We start from the raw sequence: 20,423 nt of genomic DNA on the forward strand, positions 1-20,423 counted from the left end.
AAGTACTGTGACTTTGAATAAATGCATTAATAAAAGCCAACCTACTAATATATTCCCCTTCATTTCCAGCAATTTCGTATGGAGTATAAATATTAAGGATAACAAAACTAATGTTATTCTGGATATATTGTATGCCAATACACCAATCTACATCCAGTCTAAGTGGCTTAATTACAGCATCAATTCTTTTGTTCCAAAGCACAGCCACTCCTCCTGATATTCTACCCCTGACTATAGCTGTGCTGAGATCAGTAGTTGATTCCCCCACTCCGAAAAATTTAGAGTTAAGGCAGTTAAGTTTGTCCAGGTCTTGTTTAGGTAAAAAAGTCTCTTGCAAACACAATATTTCACATTCTTCAAGCAAGCTGTCCACAACAATACGTCGAGCTCTATCCCCTGCATCATGGCCCAGACGCAGGCCACGACAATTATAGGACAGCACCCGAAGAGACATGCTTATGCTGAGGTGCTTGGGCCAGGGGGAACATCCCCTGCTGGAGACACATTAGCAGAGCGGAGAGAGCGGGGGTTCCGTGGTTCATAATACCGTCTGACCAGAGCCCCTTCAGGCCAAAGCTCAGGGTTATACATTTCACCAATGTCATCACACTCAGCCGTAACCTTAAAGGAGCCAAATCTGCTCCGTAAATTAACAATTTTCAGACAGGTGACGTCTCTGTTAAGTTTCTCTTTAAGATACAATGAAAGCATTTCTGCATCAACTTCTGGGGCAAATTTAGTGGCGAACACAGTCACTACTTTTGTCTTTACAGAAAGCGCACTCTTTTTTGCAATGGCAAGTAGACGAATGGCAGCTACTTTTGATCGATATTTAGGATTAATGTTTCCCAAAGTATAATAGAACATTACCAACTTATTTTTGGAGGCATTAGACCCAAGTGGGTTACAAATTTCAATTTCATCTGAGTAAAGGATAATCTGTAAGGCAGAAGGGTGTGCAGAAAATAAACGGTGAGACTTCATGAGTTCTCCATCTATGATATCATATAAATAATCTTTTCTGTAATTTTTCTGCTCATCTATCAATGCCAAAACTCTTGGATGGGAGAATAACTGCTCCAAACTTCTGACAAGCGGAACATAATGAAAACATTTGGGCACAGTAGTGAGGAATCTTTTTTCCCTTTTTTTTACCATGACAGCAGTATACCCAACACAAACCTCCTCGGATTCCACAAAATTGAAATTTCTCTTTATCACATCATCCTGTCTGTATGTTGTTGAAACAGAGGCAAATGGATCCTCAATCTGGTCGAACACTGACAAAACATCTTTTTCAAGTCCACTTCCATGATGCTGCTGGAAAACCTTTTGTACCTGACTTCTCAGATTATTGACCAACGATGCCTGATACTGTTGTAATGCTGCAACGGCATCATTCACACCACTCTGAAAAACAGACAGAAAGAACAAACGACATCTTAGTTGTTTGCTATTAAAAGAGATTTATTTTTAGCGAATAGACAACTTATAATGTAAGGACTAATAACGTACGTAGCTCTGCAACCAAAAAACTGCATAGAATTATTTGACAGTTTCTTATAGATTTTTTTCCTCACTGAAACTGAAAAAAACAACAACAATGTTTAAATTCCTTCTCAGATTTCTTGCAAAACTCAAATTTTTAGTTTAATTAAGATTACAATTTTCCTTTTAAAAGTGAGACTAAGAGTTAGGTAATGGAGGAAGGCTTGGGATGGGAGCAACCCTGAAAAGGATAGGCGAAGGCGAATGGATGGATAGCTGGAGACTATGACTGCCTTAGGTAAACTGGAAAGTTGGAGGCACATACAAGTGATGCTCGGTTTTCCATAGTTACTATTAGGATAATCATAATGAATTAAAGGCTGTTACAGGGAAAATTTTTAATAATAAATTATGAAAAAATAGAGCCACGTGTTAAAATAATAATTCTAATTTTGTATGAGCACAAACCTGTGAAAGACAATGTTTCTGTCTTGCAGTCAATACAAGAGCTATTGCTTGTCTGGTAAGAACATCGTGGCAGGAGTCATCCTTCAGAAAAGAGAAATAAATATAGGAGTGCAATAAACTGATAAAATGTTTTATCAAAAGAAGTTGTTATTGTTCAGTAGTGATAGACTCACCATAGATTGGCATGATGCTACTCCATCTGCGAACCCGCTTGGACAAGCTGATGAAATGTTTGGAGTCGAGGTATCATTGTTGGTCTGGGATGGAACAAGGGGCCTTTGCGAGATATGGGCGCCATCATCGAAGCCAGAGTACAATGTCATATTAGTGTCAAAAGTGCCAAAATGTTCCGGGCACACACTGTCTGGATCATGCTGTATTGCGTTTTGCTCAATCATTGCATCTTCTCCTGAGTTCAATCTGGTGTCTACAGCCGCATCTATTGTTGGCTGGTTTTCGACCACTGGATCAGTCCTGTAGGCCCACATGTTACTCAGACCTCTGTTCACCGCTGATGAGGGTTCCCTCCTAGAACTGCAATTGAGATTAATTGATTAATTGAGTAGTTAAAGATATTAATTACAAGCTACACTGATAATTTCTAAATAATTCTATTCTGCATTTGATAATTTACTCTAAAATATGTATGTTTTCAGACTGAGTTTAATAAATTGTTACTAATTTAATGCTGATTGATATTTGGCAGCTTAACTGTCGTTTAAAGGAGCATGGGGCAGAATTGTCCAAAAACAAAAAGTAAATGTTCATTCTTGTGAAGCTTATGGGTGATGAAGCATTTTAAACTAAAAAGAATGATGAAACCAGTTTATCATTCCATTTTGTTAAACAGGCTGTGTGCTTCAAAATGCAAAACATGTCGCATCCGAATTTCCCGCGCTGTTTTAAGGATGTGACGTTATTTGATGCTTCAAGCGCGTTCTCGACAAGGTTCAAACCCGGAAAAACATTTGGAAGCTTGCTAGGTGGTGGTAATGCGTCTTTCACTACTAGCCACGTTAAAACCTCAAACAGATGAGGAAGAACCCTGGAAATGGATTCTACAACTAGCAAACAACCAAGCGCAACTCAAAGCCCACTAAAGAGTGGCACAAAGAAAAAGGTTTTATCAGCGGCATCTCGAGAGTCAAAAAGAAAATATGATAAAAGTCGGTCAGGGACCCGAATATCTATTGGTTACGCTCTGGAAAAATGGAGGCTGCTTCAACTGGATTTGGTGCCTGAAAAAGGATGCGGACATGGCACATTTTCTAGTGACCAGGTAAGTGTTGGTCTCCTTATTTCTGCTGTAGGTTTCAGTAACGAGTAGGTAAACATATCAGAGCTGTATCTCCACAATTTGAGAAAATAAAATTAAACTTATGGATTTAGATAATGCTGATTTAGGTAATCTAACAAATCTTTGTGCAGATGAACAAGAAACTTATCTAAGCTAACGGTGTTTAGCATATGGCTTCCTGATCAGTTTAAAAAAGCTAAAAGCAACTAAGGTGTAATCAGATCACTTCTACGTTTTGTGGACGACACGCCGCATGTGTTTGGAGATAAATGGATGCTCCGTTTATTCTGACGAGAAAAGTAAACAGAGCTTGATTTGATTATACCGCTCAGCCGGAGAGAGCTAGCGTGCGTTAGCATGTTAGCTGCGATCACGTTTCAGTTTGTATGTACCACAGAAGAGAACGGACATTTTCCAAACCAAAGATGAGTCTTTAGAATTATGTCATATTTGATCTACAGTCCAACCTCTAAGCAGGACTGTTACTTCAGTAGATAATGTTATTCGTGGGGTTTGTGTAACAGAACCCCATCAGAATATATTTTCCTAGCGCTATTGCTGTGCTACATAAGAATAAATAATAAGTCAGCCATAACAACACGTTTGACTAAAAGTAAAGTTGTGCAGAAGTTTGTATTTATTTTTCTAAATTTGTCCAGTTGAATGTAGGTCAGAATAAAATATTTTTGTGAAAATGATAAATAAATTTTTTTTATGACTGACATGCATTTTCATATTACTAGTTGTGCCACAGGTAAAGAAGCTTAGCCATTATTGATCTATGTAAACAGAAGGTGTAGAGTCTCAACCAACTTGTTGACATTTTTGCTTAAAAATGTGTTTTCCAGCTACCAGGAGAAGCAGGCTCCTGAAACTGCAATTCAGGGAGGTAATGTGCAGTCAACCTCGACACCCAGTAAGAGAACAGCAGCTAAAATGTTGCATCGATTATCTCCAACTGAACCTGTGTCTGAGGGGTTAGTATCTTTTCTGTAAAACAAATATTCACGTTTTTGTGCTATGATATTTCATACATTAAATTACACCTTGCATATCCACACTTGGTTCAGAACTAACATCACACCACCAAACACTTCTGACATTATCTTTACAGGGAAGATTTTCTAACGGCTGGTGTTGAGGCCTTAGCTGATGACCTAGATTTGGATCCTTTTGAAGAAAGGTAAATATGTTCATGAGAAGTCTTGCCATATATGCAGGAAATTACTGCTGGAATATGTGTAAAAAAGATAAAAACACAATAGTTCAGCAAATATATGTCATTATATATATTTATTTATGTTGTGAAGTGTCAATTCACAGCAGATTGTTGTTATTTGCAGAAAGAATTAATGACAGATGTATTAGGCTCCACATTTATCTCTTTAGAATCAGTACCATTTCAGGTGAGTTCCAGTATTTATCTTTACGTACAACAAATATTATTGTGTTGTCTGTAGTTTCAAATCCATGGATCTAGCTACGGATGCAGTCCAAATTGATGAGGACCAAGCAAACAACTTACTCAACAGTGTGTGAGTTGCAATGTCTTCTTATCTAGGGGTGGGCAATATAAACGATATAAGGTAGAAATGATATAAAATTGGGTAATTTTACGGCCCCCAGCTCGTCTAGGAGATGATGTTAAAGGGGGCGTAAAGAAAGATATGTGAATTACCGGACAAAACCAAGATTTACTCTCTTAGAGGAGTTTATTAACTAAAAAACACTGCTTTATGCAGGCTAAGACAAAATGAATACAAAACCAAAAGGACGTCCCACTGGGGAATTAACAATACTAAACAGAAGGATCATCCAATACAGGGTAAATAACAATACTATTAATAAACACAAAACGCCGGTACTAATCCGGGAAAGTAAAGGAATGAGACAAACACAAAAGGCTACACCAAAAGGGTGAGCTGAACTCTTTAACGAGTATTCTAATGGAGACAAAAACGAGCTCTGGCTACTAGGAAGTGTACCACACAGGTAATCAAAACGAAGACTTTAACGTCTGGTTTGCTAGGAGGGAAAAAGAGGAACACTCGCTTTAACACCAGGCCTCTGCTAAGCTTCCCTCCTCGAATGACAGAGGGAGCTGCCTTTTATAGAAAGCTTCCTGACTGAGAAGATTAGCGACACCTGGCTCAGCTAGAGCCAGGTGAACAGGTAGGAGCTCTGAGGCCACTTTGTGGCCACAAAACAGACAACGTCTGTAACAGGTAATGATAGTTTTTGGCTATATCGCAATACGGCGATATTGTGATAACACATGTCGTCACTAAGATGTGCACCCTGCTGACAATGGGACAACAGAATGGCGGTGACTGCAAGCATGGAGTGGGCGGAGGAGGAGGCCTATATGCCTCAAGTGGCATATATTTGCCACATGAGGATATCTAAAAGCATGTCAATTTGACATCTATAAACAGATGAAAAAATATATCGCAATATATATCGTTACTGCACATGCTTCAGATTATATCGCAATATAGATTTGAGGCCATATTTCCCAGCCCTATTCTTATCTACACTCTTTTTTTAAACTCCAAACTCTTAAAACAATATATTAATTCTACTTTTATTTATTGTTTTCATAACAGAATAGAACTGTTATGAAAGCTTTGTCAGGCTGACGAAGTTTGCAGCCGCAAACAAAACGTTGCAGGTAAATAAAACCCTTCTATGTTTTAAAAAGAACTAAAAGATGGAATTGTTGTTTTATCCTTGTTCACAGGCTGGGATCCTAAAGGGAATTTCCATCCTACTTGTGTGGCTGAATGACATCTTCAACCAATTTTGGTACATTTGCCAGAAAGCACAACATCGTGATATGTTTAATGTAAGTATTGTGACATCTTTTGGACAACAAGACAACAATGCACATTGACATAATTACCTTTCTTTTCATAATAGTGCCAGCTCTCATGTTTCTGTTGGTGAGCGCTTCTGTCACATGTAAAGTTTTCAAATAAAACTTATTTTTTCTGTTAGGACATGTGGGTGGGTGTGCTTCACCATGTCACAGGGAAGCATGAATGGACCCGTTGCAAATGTGACCATGGACCACTTGATGCAACGTGGCATGGTGCCAGGATCTCCACCACACGAGGCTCTTCAACAAATCATGTTCAACAGACGCTGGTTGAAGGATGTCACCAATCTGACCTTTAGGTATATTAATAACATTTTCATAAGCAAAAAAGCTAAAGTGTCAATATCAAAGCTGACAATTTACATATAGAAATGACAATTGTGGGTGAAAAGGCAATCAAAAGTGTGATTCCTAATAATCTATAAAGTTGTAGCTTTTGTTTTTTCACAGGTCAACTTCAGAACTCGAGAATTTCCAGAATTGCATTCTCATGTAATCTATTGGGCCATTCCCATCTGTACCGGGTCGTTCCGGGCCGGGTAGCCCCAGTCGGCCCCAGCCTGGCCCGGTTGATTCCACACATCCTTGCCTTAAGTCCATGTGGGCTGATTCTACCCACCAATCAGAGGCTTGCTCTAATGGAAGGTGTGAATTTGCTGTCAGCAGTGGGTGTGTTGGCCCTGGTCGGCCTGAAGCAGACCCCCTCGAGAAGAGGGCTGAGAATGAGCCTTGGTTGGCCCGGAAAAATACCAGGCCACCCAGATATGTAGACAACCTACGCTACCCGGCCCGGGCCGACCCGGTACAGATGGGAAAGGCCCATATGTATGATCTAATGCTGCTGTTCTCCTCTCCATAAAGGCCCCAGCTACGTGAAGCATCAAAAGACAGGAATGACTTCTTTCATGCACACAGATTTATTAGAAATTAAGAAAAAATACTATGTACAAATGCAAATAACAGAACTTTTTTGTACATAAATAAAAATAAATATATTGCACAAACTGTTTATTTTTGGGTGAAAATGCTGTCTTCAGCTAAAGTTATTTTGAGGTATTGTGCTGTTTTGGAACTACTGTAGTTGTAGATAAACGGTTTGGATTTTTGGGTTAGGGTGCCCTCAGTCAGGAAGATGGTGTCCTGGCGTTCTTTTGCCGAAACTCCAGGATATCCAGCATCACCCCTGGAAGACGGGTCACCACTCTCTCTCGAGAATATAATCTCTCTCCTCCTGGCTCAGGTGTTGTAAAGCTGTCTAGAAATTAAAGAGCATATGTTTACATAGATTCATATCTCCAGTGAGTGATGTTTTCGTTTTTGGCATCTATTATTTTATTTTATTTTTTTACACAAATGGCTACAACCAACCTGCATCTCAGCTATACTGGCAGCTCTCAGCTGTGCAAGCCGGTCTCGGTCCTCTTCTCTGAAAGCTGTTCGCTGCCTACCCCGGTGCCCTGGTCCTCTTGAAGGAGCTCTGGACCTCAACCTGCTGCCCTCACCCCTTGAGCGTGTCCTTCCCCGACCCTCGGAGCGACCTTTTCCTCTCCCCTTTCCTTTAGCCCCTGGTCTCAGACTTTCCCACGACACATCAAAGTCTGTGGCAGGCTCGGGCACACTCCATCTGAACTGTCTTCCATCACTGCTTCCAATGTGAATTCCTGAAAATCAATGACAGTAATGATAAAAATGACTATTACCCTGTAGGTCTTGTTGATATTATGATTTTATTTTGATGCATTTTTGAACTAAACATTGATATTTATGTTCTTATTTACATTGTTGTGATGCCTGTCCTGTAATGAAATTGGTTTCACAAATGATGTCAGTGACTTGAAATTGGATGTTCTTACATGATGTATAAACAATAACATTAGCTTGTTAGTAAGCTTAGTGCAAAATAATAACTGTAATTTGTCTAAAAACATCAGAAATCACCTGCAGCCACAAAGCCTTATGCTGATAAAGTAGCATAATGTTACTGTCTTGCTCGCCAGTCACAAAACTGGCTTATGAATATTTCATAGGAAGGAGCGCTTGCTTTACATCACGAGTGTCATGGCTAAATTAAAATGCTAATGTCATGGAATTTTACAAATATTAGACTAAAGTAACAATGTTACTTACTTCATCGCTCGACACGGTGTCTTGTTCGAGCCGCGCTCTGGCCGTACATCACTGCTTCTTCTTTTTTTTTCTAGTGAAGAGTTTGTGCGCGCTCTCGTGCCGGGCTGCAGTTACTCACAGCGCCGAGTGCGTCGCTAATGAGTTTCGTTTCTTCATCCTGCCCCATGCTCCTTTAAAAGCTTTAAAAGTCACAAAAATAATTAACAAATAACCAGGAAACTAAATGAAACAATGAATATTAATAAACACAAACAACCAAGGAGACTCTGGACCATGACCATCGGTTTGTTTAAAACAAAAGTAAAAAAAAAAATGCAGTTTTCTCTATTAGGGGAAATTAAACACTCACAAAGTCTTTATAAATAGATAGCATTGCTGTGGATCATAAGGAATTAGCATTAACATATCTACTGTTAAGCTGTAAAAACAAGTAGGAATCTAACATGAATACTTTAAATGATTATTTACAAAGATATCAAAGTATATAGTCAGTCTCACCTTACAGATTTTTGTGTCATTGTCGATCCACTGCATCGTCCATTGCCAAGGTGGTCAGAGTGTGTTCGACGAATGTGATACCAAAATGAATTGTAAACACGATATTCTTTGACACATCCATCTATGCCACAAACTACACGGAAATCTGGACTATGGCTATGTGCAGAATTAATATGACTCAGTAAGGATTTGAGGGTCAGACCCACAAAAACGAAGCAGATAACACAGCGCCAAATCATTTTGTTTCACTGATCTGTGAACCGTTTTTCCCATAATGCCAAGATGGATTGATTATTCCATTAAGGGGTAGGAATGGCTAGCCTAATTCACTGCCTTATAACAGCTGCTGTAAGTAATAGTACCGACATGTCAGTATTTACTGAATATAATCTAACTAAATAGTCAAATATTTAAATATACAGAATTTTAAAAATATTAAAGAGCGAACTAAACCATTTCTGTACACAACTCCATACTCCTTAGTTGGTACAGTCCAGCTTCGCGCCTCTAACTTTGCGCCTCAAAGTTGGATTGCAGGATTAGTAATATTTTGGGGTCCGGGATACAGGGGTACGGTGTGAAGAAATTGAGGCACTCTATGGAGACTCTGGACGAAATAAAAATTGCCACCCTGAAAGGTATGTGACTGTTTTGTTTTTTATATGTTTGGTGTTCTGCTATGTTGCAAGTTAAGTCAGTAGCATGGCAGGCTATACTCGGTTGTTAGCTTAGCTTGTGCGGTTAGCTTGGTTGCATTAGCATATTTAAATATGCTAGTGCTATTACACTACCTACATGGGTATTTTTGAAAATTGAGATTTTCCGTTTTCGTTTAAAAAAATAATCCCGTCCACAAGTAAACGCATAAATGAAGGGAAACCGAATTCGGTACTTTTTAAGGTAAGGTAAGGTTTCGGTACCCGTCTTTTTTTTCCAAAACTTTTATTAGCAGCTAGCTATTTTTTTTTTTCAAAACTTTATTGAACAAGGTCGGTACCCGTCTTTCATAACGAGAACTTGTCTAGACAGCTGCGCATGCGCAAGAGCGTTAGGTCGTCGCTCGCTGCGAGCCCGTCGTAAACAGCAGCATGGTAGAAACAAGGCACGGTAAAGCTTGGGTCCACTTCACTAAATGTGATGGGTAACTGGTTCATGATGAAACCAGCGACAACGATCTAAGTGAGACATCCTCATCTTAATCTGCTCCGGTATGTAAATAAAATGTTAAAGATAACGTTAGCTTGATATTTTAGCTTCCGTTCCGCTAATGGTGCGTTCGCTTTCTCCTCGGAACTCCGAATTTCCGACTAGAAGAACATGAACGCGCTCTAAAGTTTGGCTTCTCTTTACTAAATGCGACGGGTGATTGGGTGAAGATGAAACCAGCAACAGAGGCATCATCGTTTTAATCTGCTCCAGCAGCTAAATGAACTGTTTAAGATAATGTTAGCTTGATATGTTAGCTTTCATTGCCACCATTGTTATCAGCTACTGGTGCGTTCGCTTTCTCCTCGGAAATTCTAACTTCCCAGTAAGAAAAATCAATTGAAAAAGGATGGCAAAAGGAATGAAGGTACACAGTAAATTTAGTTCACAGTAAAGATGTTTGCTTCAGTTTAATTATCAGCTTATAAAACTACAAGGATGAGGTTAAATTACAATCAGTTGTGTGTTATTAATCGTGATATTTATCAAATATGGTTATATATTGAGAAAAATATATGTTTAATTATAAAAGAGAATAAATATTTAATGCCAGTTTTACAGAAATTGTGGGAGTTAAATTAGTAACAATTAGCACAGTAAGTTAAAAAAAGAGACATTTATATGTATACACTTATATAATTGATGTATCACAAATAAAATACTTTTTCCAGTCAATGAGAGGAAGGTAATTTAGAAATTGTGGAGCAGTCAGGAGGGAATATAATGGAATAGAGTATTGTTTTTAAATGGTAACTATTAAATTTTGTTTCTTGTGTATCCTGTGTGTTACCTAAGCAAAGCTGTCAGCTGGCTTGCACATGAGGATAATGCAATGTAGTGATAATTGGAAACTCCTATTGCAGAAGCAAATGTTGTAGAAGATCTGTGTAACAGAGATGAAAATGTGAATTTCACCAAAAGTGATGTGCAGTGATTGTTTGTGTTTTTGGAGCCGCCTACTGGTGGTTAGGCGCAACTGCATGCAACGGGTCCTTCAGGCGCATTCACGGCCCCTCCCACCAAAGCAGTAATAAAAGCTGGTGGAGGTAGGTGTACTGTGAAGCCGCTCTGCACTTAAAGTCATTTTAACCTTTAATTAATATATCAATAGGACTTGTTACAGATATTTAAGTGTTGTTAGAGCATATTTCAAAAAAGGTTAGCTGTGTTTGCATTAAATTAATAACTTTATAGACGAGATTCACGCTAATGGGAGCTAGCTTTTCAGTCCTTTTAGTAATGTATGGGTTTTTCTTCTTGCCTTGAACAGACCGTTGTATGCAGTTGCAGCGCACACACACTGATGAATTATTGTGTGCTTGTTTTTACATCAGGTACGTTCAGATGTGTTTGGTAAAAATATGATTTGTAAATGTTTTATTGTTTCAACTGCCGGTGGCAGTTGACTGTTATACCTACTGATGGCAGTTAACTGTTTCAACTGTCGGCTAAGCTGTCATTGTAAGTACTATTAACTATTTTATATGTTTTATCAAAAAGAAAGTATGTATTGCTCTGAAATGCAAGTTGGTAAATTAATATATTGCTGTTGTTATTAAATGTCACTATACGATCACATGATGGAAAAAAAGCAGTAATGAAAGCTGGTGGAGACCGTTGTATGCAGTTGCAGCGCACACACACTGATGTATTATTGTGTGCTTGTTTTTACATCAGATCCTGCCAGTAAAAAGCTCTGAAGGGCAGTCCTGTGTCTGTGGCCTGATTGTATGTGTGCGGTGATTTGAGGCAACAAAAAAAAAGAAAAACTCCAATAACCCTGGACGGACAAGAAGAAGCCGTCTGTTCTACAATAAAATGTTTTATTTTATTTTAATTACCTTAAAGGACTCAAAGTCTCTTTTTACACTTTATATTTATTTAATCAGGATCGTTGTCAAGTCGACGCCAGAAACAATGAAACACAACTTGAATATCAGATGAACAACAAGGCTTTATTCAACCGGCATTTATACAAGTTATCAATCATGAACAAAACATTTCTCTTACCGTTGCTTATGGGTGGAGAGCTGAACACCCCAGTTAGAAAACGTAATCCATGATAGGTGAAGAACTGAACACATGTAATCCATGAACCTCGTCAGGTAGAATCCTTCAAGCAGCTCTAACAACCTGAGCTCTGCTCTGCTCCTTATACATCCACTGATGTGCGTGCAAAGCTGCACACCTCCACCATGATTACCTTGATTACATCCTCATGATCACATTATGTTCGGCTCTACCATGATTACCCTTGATTACATCCTCATGATAGGCGTGATTGACAAACAGTAGTGATCAATAACTTATATAAAGCAATTATACAACAGATGACAAGTTCATTTTTATTACATTCCACTCTTGAACTTTTCATCTAATTTATGTAACATCATGGATCCATCACCATTTCCCCATCAAAACCAACGTCATTTATAACATACCTTGTAGTTCCACTTTAATTTTATCAGGATTGCCATGAATTACCGAAGCCCCCGCCCCAGTGTCAACCAATGCCATTACTGTCTGTACTGATTTTTTCCAATAAATCTGTAATTCCACATGTGGTCTGATATCATTTATTGACCATCCTGAGGCACTGGCAACAACCCGAGCTTGACCTTCATCCTATTCATCATCATGTTCCCTTCGGTGCTGTTTTTCCTTTCTACGCTTCACTGCCGCCACCTGATAACACTCATCTGAACTCTCCTCCTCTGAAGATTCCTTGGGAGGGGCGGAAGGTTCAGCAGGCTTCGACGCCACCTCCCTGATCACATTCTGCAACATTCCAGCCAATTCTGACACAGACATCCTGTCGTCCTTTTCAGGACAATGTCTGAACTGACAATGGACCTTCAGTCCCATTTGTCTGCATTTCTCCATCAATGCATTAGTGGGCAATCCATCAATCTCCTCAAACGGCACTCCCGCTTGTCGCAGTGCCCTCCACAGATCTGTTCTAGAGGGGCCCATTGCCCCCCCTTTACGACCCCTTGAACGTGGATCAATCCTGGGTTTATTTTCAGTTCTAGCTCCCTCTCTCCTCGTCTCAGACCAATCACCCAGCGTGGTGAGTTCGCCAAGACGATCTTTTATTGCGGCAAAAGTCTGGTCTGCCACGCCAAACAACAAGCTGGTCACCATGGGTTTATAATGTGGTGGGGCATGTCTGATGAGGTGATCTCTAGTTGCCTTAGAGATGTTACCGTCCACCACTCCAGCTCCCCCGTTTCGAGCCACTTGCTCTCTAATAGTGAGTCTGGTGAGCCGCTGAATGGCATCTCTCACTGTCTGCCATTGCCCTTTAATCTCAGACCAGTCCGCCGTGGTAGGATAGATTACATGACATGCCAGAGCATATGCATCCCCCACATTGAAATCTTCATCAGCTGGCAATGCCCGGACTGTAGCCCGGTATTCAGCATTTATCTGTGCATCAGTACTTAATCCTGAAAATCTCATGGCATCACCGGCATCTATGGCTATATCACACGCGCCATCCTCCATAAGGCGATTAAGCCAGGAGTCAGTTGGTTCGCCTGGGCGCTGTTTCAGCTTCCCATTCATGTGATTTAACTCATCTTGTGAATAATCCTCTAGCGTTGTTAGCAGCCTAGGGGCGGGTTGTGGCTGCTGTTGTAACATCCTTCTTATATTACCCGCCTCATCGAGTTCCGGCCGTCCCTGATCATCCACCATATCTACCAGTATTGGTGGAATAATTTGCTGTTCTCGCCGACGCCTAGTAATAGGTCTTTGTTCTGACATCTTTATCCCCTGTAATGATGGATACAAGGGCTGAGGTGGTGGGTCAGGTTTAATCGCCCACTCCTCCTCCTCATCATCCCCCCAAAGGTCCCCGTTCCATTTCTCCGGGTCCCAATCTTCACCAACATTCTTTACAAACGCCCGGATCTGAGCAGGACCTGTTCTACGAGGTCGCTTCTTTTCCTTCCTTTGCGCTCGAGACACAAAAGTCAGCGTTTTATCCAAAACATTCTGAGCATGCTTTAGCTCTTTCCCCATCACACACACTCTCTGCTCAAACTCTGAGCATGATTTTTCAACTTCTTCAGCATGGATTTTCTCCTGCGCCGCTCGCTCTCCACAACTGCTCAATTCTAACTCCTGTTTTTTCCATGCTTCTGCAAAAAGCCACATCATATCGCTCACTCCTGCCAGCGGCGCTTTTTCTTTAACTTCTATCCGCGTCAAACGGTCCAGCACCACGGCGGGGCTGACCACTCCATTTAACTCTCCCCACGGCCCAGGGCGTCCACCGCGCTGCCTTAACATATCACCAATGGTTCAGAACTCCTCCGTTTCCCAGCCGGGAATCGGCACGGGAATCGGCGTTCCCTCCCCAGAAGCACTCGGCTCCTTTTTGCTTCTCCAAAAACACTTCATTGTTGCTGGAATAGCTTGACTGATCCTGCCGACAACGCCAAAAATGTTCTACAATAAAATGTTTTATTTTATTTTAATTACCTTAAAGGACTCAAAGTCTCTTTTTACACTTTATATTTATTTAATCAGGATCGTTGTCAAGTCGACGCCAGAAACAATTAAACACAACTTGAATATCAGATGAACAACAAGGCTTTATTCAACCGGCATTTATACAAGTTATCATTCATGAACAAAACATTTCTCTTACCGTTGCTTATGGGTGGAGAGCTGAACACCCCAGTTAGAAAACGTAATCCATGATAGGTGAAGAACTGAACACATGTAATCCATGAACCTCGTCAGGTAGAATCCTTCAAGCAGCTCTAACCACCTGAGCTCTGCTCTGCTCCTTATACATCCACTGATGTGCGTGCAAAGCTGCACACCTCCACCATGATTACCTTGATTACATCCTCATGATCACATTATGTTCGGCTCTACCATGATTACCCTTGATTACATCCTCATGATAGGTGTGATTGACAAACAGTAGTGATCAATAACTTATATAAAGCAATTATACAACAGATGACAAGTTCATTTTTATTACACCGTCACACCTGCTCTCATCACTGTAACGTGAGGAAATATGGGGTTGGCTCAATCCCCCCCCGCCTCCCCCCCCCCCCCCCCCCCCTTCTCTCACGCTGTTCCTACAAAGCAAGGCAGAATAGCTGAATCACGACTTCTAACGCAGACTCATTACTGAGTCTTTTGATTTCTGAGTGAATTAACTTAAGAAAGCGCATCGACAAAACGCTCTACCATCCACGTGTACCGAGGGCAACTCTGGACCGGTTCCGTTCGACACCTACGTCTCCCCTGTCAGCCGCCGGTGTCATCTGGATGAACCACAACATCCTCCACGGCCTGGATCCGAAAGAGGGTCCACAAGAGTTCGGTGAAACAGAACACGGTGTTTAGCGTTTGATGCAGTTCTCTGATAAGACCTAAGTTTATCCAAACCATCACTTCACTCAGACACCTGTTCTTCCTGAAGCAAAATCAGATGCACACACGCATTCATCTCACCTCATGTTCAATTCTCATGACACTTTGCACACACACGCATCCATAACCACATCCTATTACTCTCAATCTTCATTCACCAACAGAAGGTCTATTTGAGCAAGAACAGCATATCAACTGTTAAAGATTGTCCCACAAAGTTGCCATTGTTGATTGTTATTTCCTGTTTGTCAATTTCAAAATCATTAGTTTAATTTGAAGAATTAAAACTTTTAACTGTCAAACTGGTTTCCTCATTGAACTGAAACACAGACACACAGATATTATTGTCAGTTTATCGATGAAAACAACCTTTGAGTCTTCTTAACAATATAAAATTTGGTTATTGATTTATTAAAAATTAATATTCCGAATTAATACGTAGCATGGTTCCTCTTTCATAAAACAGCATAAAACCACAACGCTACAATATAACTGAGTAAAGACAGTTTCTCCTTACAATATGGCTGAGCCAGCCAAATTTTCTAAAAATATGGCGAGCGTATCCAGACTTCTATATCTGCGATATATCTGGTTCCAGACATCTAAAAGCTACAAATAAAGCTTTTCTCTGTGTTTCACTTTGATGTCTTATTTTGAAAGAAAAAAACGGAAATTATTTGGCTGAAGTCACTCTTCCGGGAGACGTCCTGGTGGAAACTTGACGGTGGACGATCTCCGATCTCAAATTGTCCGCAAATTACAGACAGTACTTTGATTTATCCCATCTTCGCCTTCGGAGCGAACGTGTGAGTTGTGCTTTTGACTAAATTCTGTCCATTTTGACGCGACGCCGCGCCTCTAATCTCTTCAGGTCGGAAAGCTACATTTCCGCTCTGAAACTTGCTGGGTGAGCTACCGTGAGCAGCTTATCCTCGATCCTAAAATTAATACTAAATTCTCCGAATTCTCGGACACCCTTCGTCTCAGTGTGTTGACACTGTGGGCGAGCTATTGTGGAAGATATTTCCATTACCTAGGCGACTGATCGAAGCCGAATCTAACCAGAATGCTCGTTGGCACCTACCGTAGCTTAACTTGCTAGGTAAACGCTGTAAGTCGGGTTATTGCCGTCGTGCGTTACTGCATACAGATTGCGTACGCTTTAAAGTCCGTTTTAGCAGCGGAGCGAGATGCCTGCTAGTTAATCGGGCAAATTTAAGTCTGGTCGCTACAGACGAAAAGCTAGACCTAGCCGGAGAGCTAAGCTAGCGAGCCACAGTTGGACAAAAGGGAACGCGTCCCATTAAACTGTCAAACCATTTCTGACACAGTAAGTCTGTGTCCTCACAAAACCCGCATTGGCGGTGATTCTTGTAAATCACTACGGTGTGTAGAATCTACATTTTGCTACGTTTGTCCGTCTGATACCAACACGGCAGCGTAGGTTTTATTATTTTTTTATTTTTATTTTGGACCGCTGAACGGGTCGGCATTCACAGCCTCCGTTGCTCGGATCCATGACTTTTTCTTCCATCTTGTGAAGTTGTGTGTATTCATTTCTCTATCAACAGCTCCTTGTTTTACCCTGTGTCATAAAGTTAAGTTGTGCAACGGGCGGTCCTTGATTGTGAGATGAATTGAGGATCTGTACCGGGCTCATACGTCGACTCAGAAGGTAAAAACGCGAGTTGCTCTGAACTTAATGAGGGATGGACGAGACACGACAAAATCTTTCTTGCACTGTTACACCTGATGTAAGGTTCTCTGACGTTCTGCTTCCAGGACATGCCAAGACGCAGGAGACTGTTTACCGGCCGGGCCACGCTGGGCCCGCATTAGTCGGGTGCCGCCGGTCGGGCACGGTGGGGACTAGTGGCAGCGGTTCGGTGCCAGCTGCTCTGGGTCGGAGGTGGTTCTGGTCTGCACTTCATGACGTGAATTCAAGCCACATGCTGTTTACAGTCATAACGCTTTTTCTTTGCCTTTATTTCTTCCAGGGGGTCAAAAACCCACCATCAATATCAAGGTTTGAAATAAACAACACTTTCTCTGCTACTTTTAAGCTGAATAAATCTCTTGAGCCTATGGTTAACCTTTCTGACAAACACGTTGTGCTTAACCCTTTGGTTCCTGATGCTTCTTCTCTGTCATCCATGTTAGAGGCTGACCATCTCTCCAGCATGGGTGTGAAATCTTCAGGCTGTGATCCACCGCTTCAGTCAGAGGTCTGTTTTACTCGTCAGTCCGCCTCATGCACAAACCAGCTTCTTTATCGGGGCGTGATGGGAACGTCGGCCGCCGTGAAACACTTGTGGTCTCCGGACGGAGCTAACTTACCATTTAAGGGGTTTGTGCCCGGACATCTTGACCTTTATGTGAATGACCTTGTCACTTTTCAGTTTGTGACCTCTGCTAATACGGTGGCAAATTCTTTTCTCCTTTCACAGGGATGTGACTCTGTCTCTGGCCTCTGTGTTCTCTTTCCTGTGATTTCTCTTTCAGGTGACCACGACGGCGCAGTAAAACCTGCAGTTTCCAGCAGTCCAGTGGTCAGTGGCGATGTTGAGGAAGCCTCAGTGGTTGCTGCGATCACCTCTCTCACGGGCACGGGATGGCCACCCGGCCCGGGTGGTGTAGGTGCGTGCAGTGATGCCCGGCTCGGGGCCCCGCCTGACAAAAGGGGGGTGCCGAGTGGCACTGAGTTTTCCGTTGCGGACTTCAGGCTGTTCGGGGGAACGCCTCCTCCGAGCGGACGGGTCATTGCAGGAATCGACACTGACCTTCCACCAATTCAGCTGACAACATTGACCTCCGACCCGGAGTTAGGTGCTGCACCTTCTACGGGGCGGAGTTCTAGTCAGTCTGTAACTACTCTGGTTAAACCGGGTTTTTCTGCTTCTGTGTGGGAACCTCCATCATTCTTGGGAATAAAGTATTCTTGGCTTCAGTTTTCAGGGCAGAACAGGTTCCTTTCGATAGTGTCATGTCTGTATCTGGTTCTAAACATGGCTAGGTTTGCTTTGACACCCGTGACACAACCATCCTTGGATCACTCCTTTTCAGAACCTCCAAGTCCAACACCTCCAGGTCTTTGGACATCTGAACGCCTACTCTTTCAGCACGATTCAGGTGACAATGTGCATCTTCTTGGTAATAGGGCTTTTAAGAGCTTAAGAACTGTTCTTTGTTATGCTTCTCCTGTCTCACAGACACGGCATAAGTTTGAGAAACAAAAGGGGGGTGGGGAGCCTCCTCCTGCTTTGCGAGCATCATTTTCGCATTTCCAGTTCACTACTATTTCTGATCACAACAAAGTCGCCTCCGTAAAGCTGCAACACAACTTTGAGCAGGTAAAATCAGGTTCTGATCTAACGGCTAAACCATCAGCTTCACTCGAGTTCCGGACGGAACCCTCAGGTAAATTCAAACAAGTTTCCCTGTGGGTTCGTAACACAAGATACAAACAGTTTGATAACCAAATCGCTTATGAGCCTGCTCCCACAGATACGTCCAAACTCGTGTCTCTGTGGGTCCGCAATACCAGATTCAAAACGCTTACTGACCAACTCTATTCTGACCGGATTCTTTCCCACTAACTGGTGGACCGTTACAAATTCTCTCGTTTGTGGGATGAATTTTTAACAAATGTGATATCCTTTGCATTTTTTTTCAGGTTGCCTGCCTCCAGCCAGGACACCTGCTACTAACTCGCATTTTTAGGGATTACTAACCTACTGATTTACATTTTTAGAATTGATTTACATCTCTATCTTTTATTAGTGCTTTGTGTAGCATGATTATATTTGATTACAAATTTTATTTTATTTTGTTACTATTTCCCTTAAAGGGCCACAAGCCAATTTGCCCTTCATTTTCATGATTATTTCTTTTATATATATGCCTTTAATTGGTGCAGCCTGATGAGTCACATATCAGTTAGGATTTACTTTCTTTTATTTGTGTTTTCTCTGCATCACGTTTTTACATGACACGTAGAACAGGGTGCAGAACATTTCTTCTTTAGATAATTCACAAAAGGCATCCACATTTTCCCAGAGGCACCCATAGATAGGTTTTGAATGATTTCTTTGTTTTGCATCAAATGCTATCTATCGTGTGGGCTGTCTCGCTTTGTCTCCTTCTCCGAGCTCATATGGACTACATCCCATCAGAGGGGTCGTCTTCACCATCCTTCAACTGGTTTCCTGTCGCATGGGGCTTCGGTCGTGGTTCGAGATGGGTCGAGGTCTGCGCTGGACTTCACTTGGATTACGCCTGAGGAATAAATCTCCTGCCCAGCTCCGTGTGACACACGAGCTGCTTATCCTTTGAATACCTTTGCATTATTGCTGATGAAATTAACTGCTATTGAAATAGCTCTGCTTTCAAGATTCCCTAAGTGGATTACTTTACAATGATTGCAACAGTTTTGGCCTTAATCATCTGATCAGGATAGACTCCCTTCTACACGAGACCTGTGGTGACGCTTCATCGTTCCTGCCTTCATCTGGGATGTCTACCTTCACGAGTACATCACGTTATTGAGGTTGTGACGTCAGGTGGCCTCTGCTTGACCACCATGTCGTCACAAAAGGGGGGGTCTGTAACGTGAGGAAATATGGGTTTTCTGTCACAAAGGTGGTGTTGGACTCAGCTGGGTCAAAGCTGGGTCGTTGAGAACTTTCGCCCACAGATTAAGACCTGAACGCCAGCGAGTCTGGGAGGAAACCATAACATCTGCCACCTGCAGCTTCGTGCCAGAAGATGTTCCCACGGAAGATGTTGTTCCCATAAAAGTAGTCATAACATAACAAGTCTTAAAACTTTGTTTCTTGATTTTAATGTTAAAGTAACCATTATCATTTCGCTCATTATAAATGTGTTTAATCAAATGAATGGTTCTTATGCTTTGGGTAATTATAAGAGATTTAATGAATCCATACTTAATTAGATAATGTTTGAGGATGTTTGTTACTGACCTTCACACACACTCAAACACACCCACACACAGATTCTCACAGTAAACTCCAAAACACATTTGATGACGCACACGTTTGCTTT

General features: G+C 41.5%; 1 protein-coding gene and 1 long non-coding RNA gene across 2 annotated transcripts; one reads left to right on the forward strand and one right to left on the reverse strand.

The window, feature by feature from the left end:
- The first annotated feature begins 5,541 nt into the window (after positions 1-5,541).
- Positions 5,542-7,125, forward strand: LOC129154792 (uncharacterized). The gene is made up of 3 exons (XR_008560025.2): positions 5,542-6,098; positions 6,251-6,430; positions 6,993-7,125. It is a non-coding gene; the product is annotated as an uncharacterized lncRNA (long non-coding RNA).
- Positions 7,126-11,898: 4,773 nt separating this feature from the next.
- On the reverse strand, positions 11,899-14,275 carry LOC139063812 (Friend virus susceptibility protein 1-like). The gene is made up of 2 exons (XM_070546635.1): positions 12,215-14,275; positions 11,899-12,165 (listed from the first exon to the last, which is right to left on the reverse strand). Exon 1 carries the CDS (start codon positions 14,256-14,258, stop codon positions 12,588-12,590), a length of 1,671 nt encoding a protein of 556 aa, XP_070402736.1. The 5' UTR covers positions 14,259-14,275; the 3' UTR covers positions 11,899-12,165; positions 12,215-12,587.
- Between the last annotated feature and the right edge of the window lie 6,148 nt (positions 14,276-20,423).

The sequence above is a fragment of the Nothobranchius furzeri genome, chromosome 18 (genome assembly GCF_043380555.1).
Source record: "Nothobranchius furzeri strain GRZ-AD chromosome 18, NfurGRZ-RIMD1, whole genome shotgun sequence".
Taxonomy (NCBI): domain Eukaryota; kingdom Metazoa; phylum Chordata; class Actinopteri; order Cyprinodontiformes; family Nothobranchiidae; genus Nothobranchius; species Nothobranchius furzeri.

Bases quoted from the DNA above. Each gene is read 5' to 3' on its own strand.
- LOC139063812 (XM_070546635.1), bottom strand. From the start codon at position 14,258: ATGTTAAGGCAGCGCGGTGGACGCCCTGGGCCGTGGGGAGAGTTAAAT.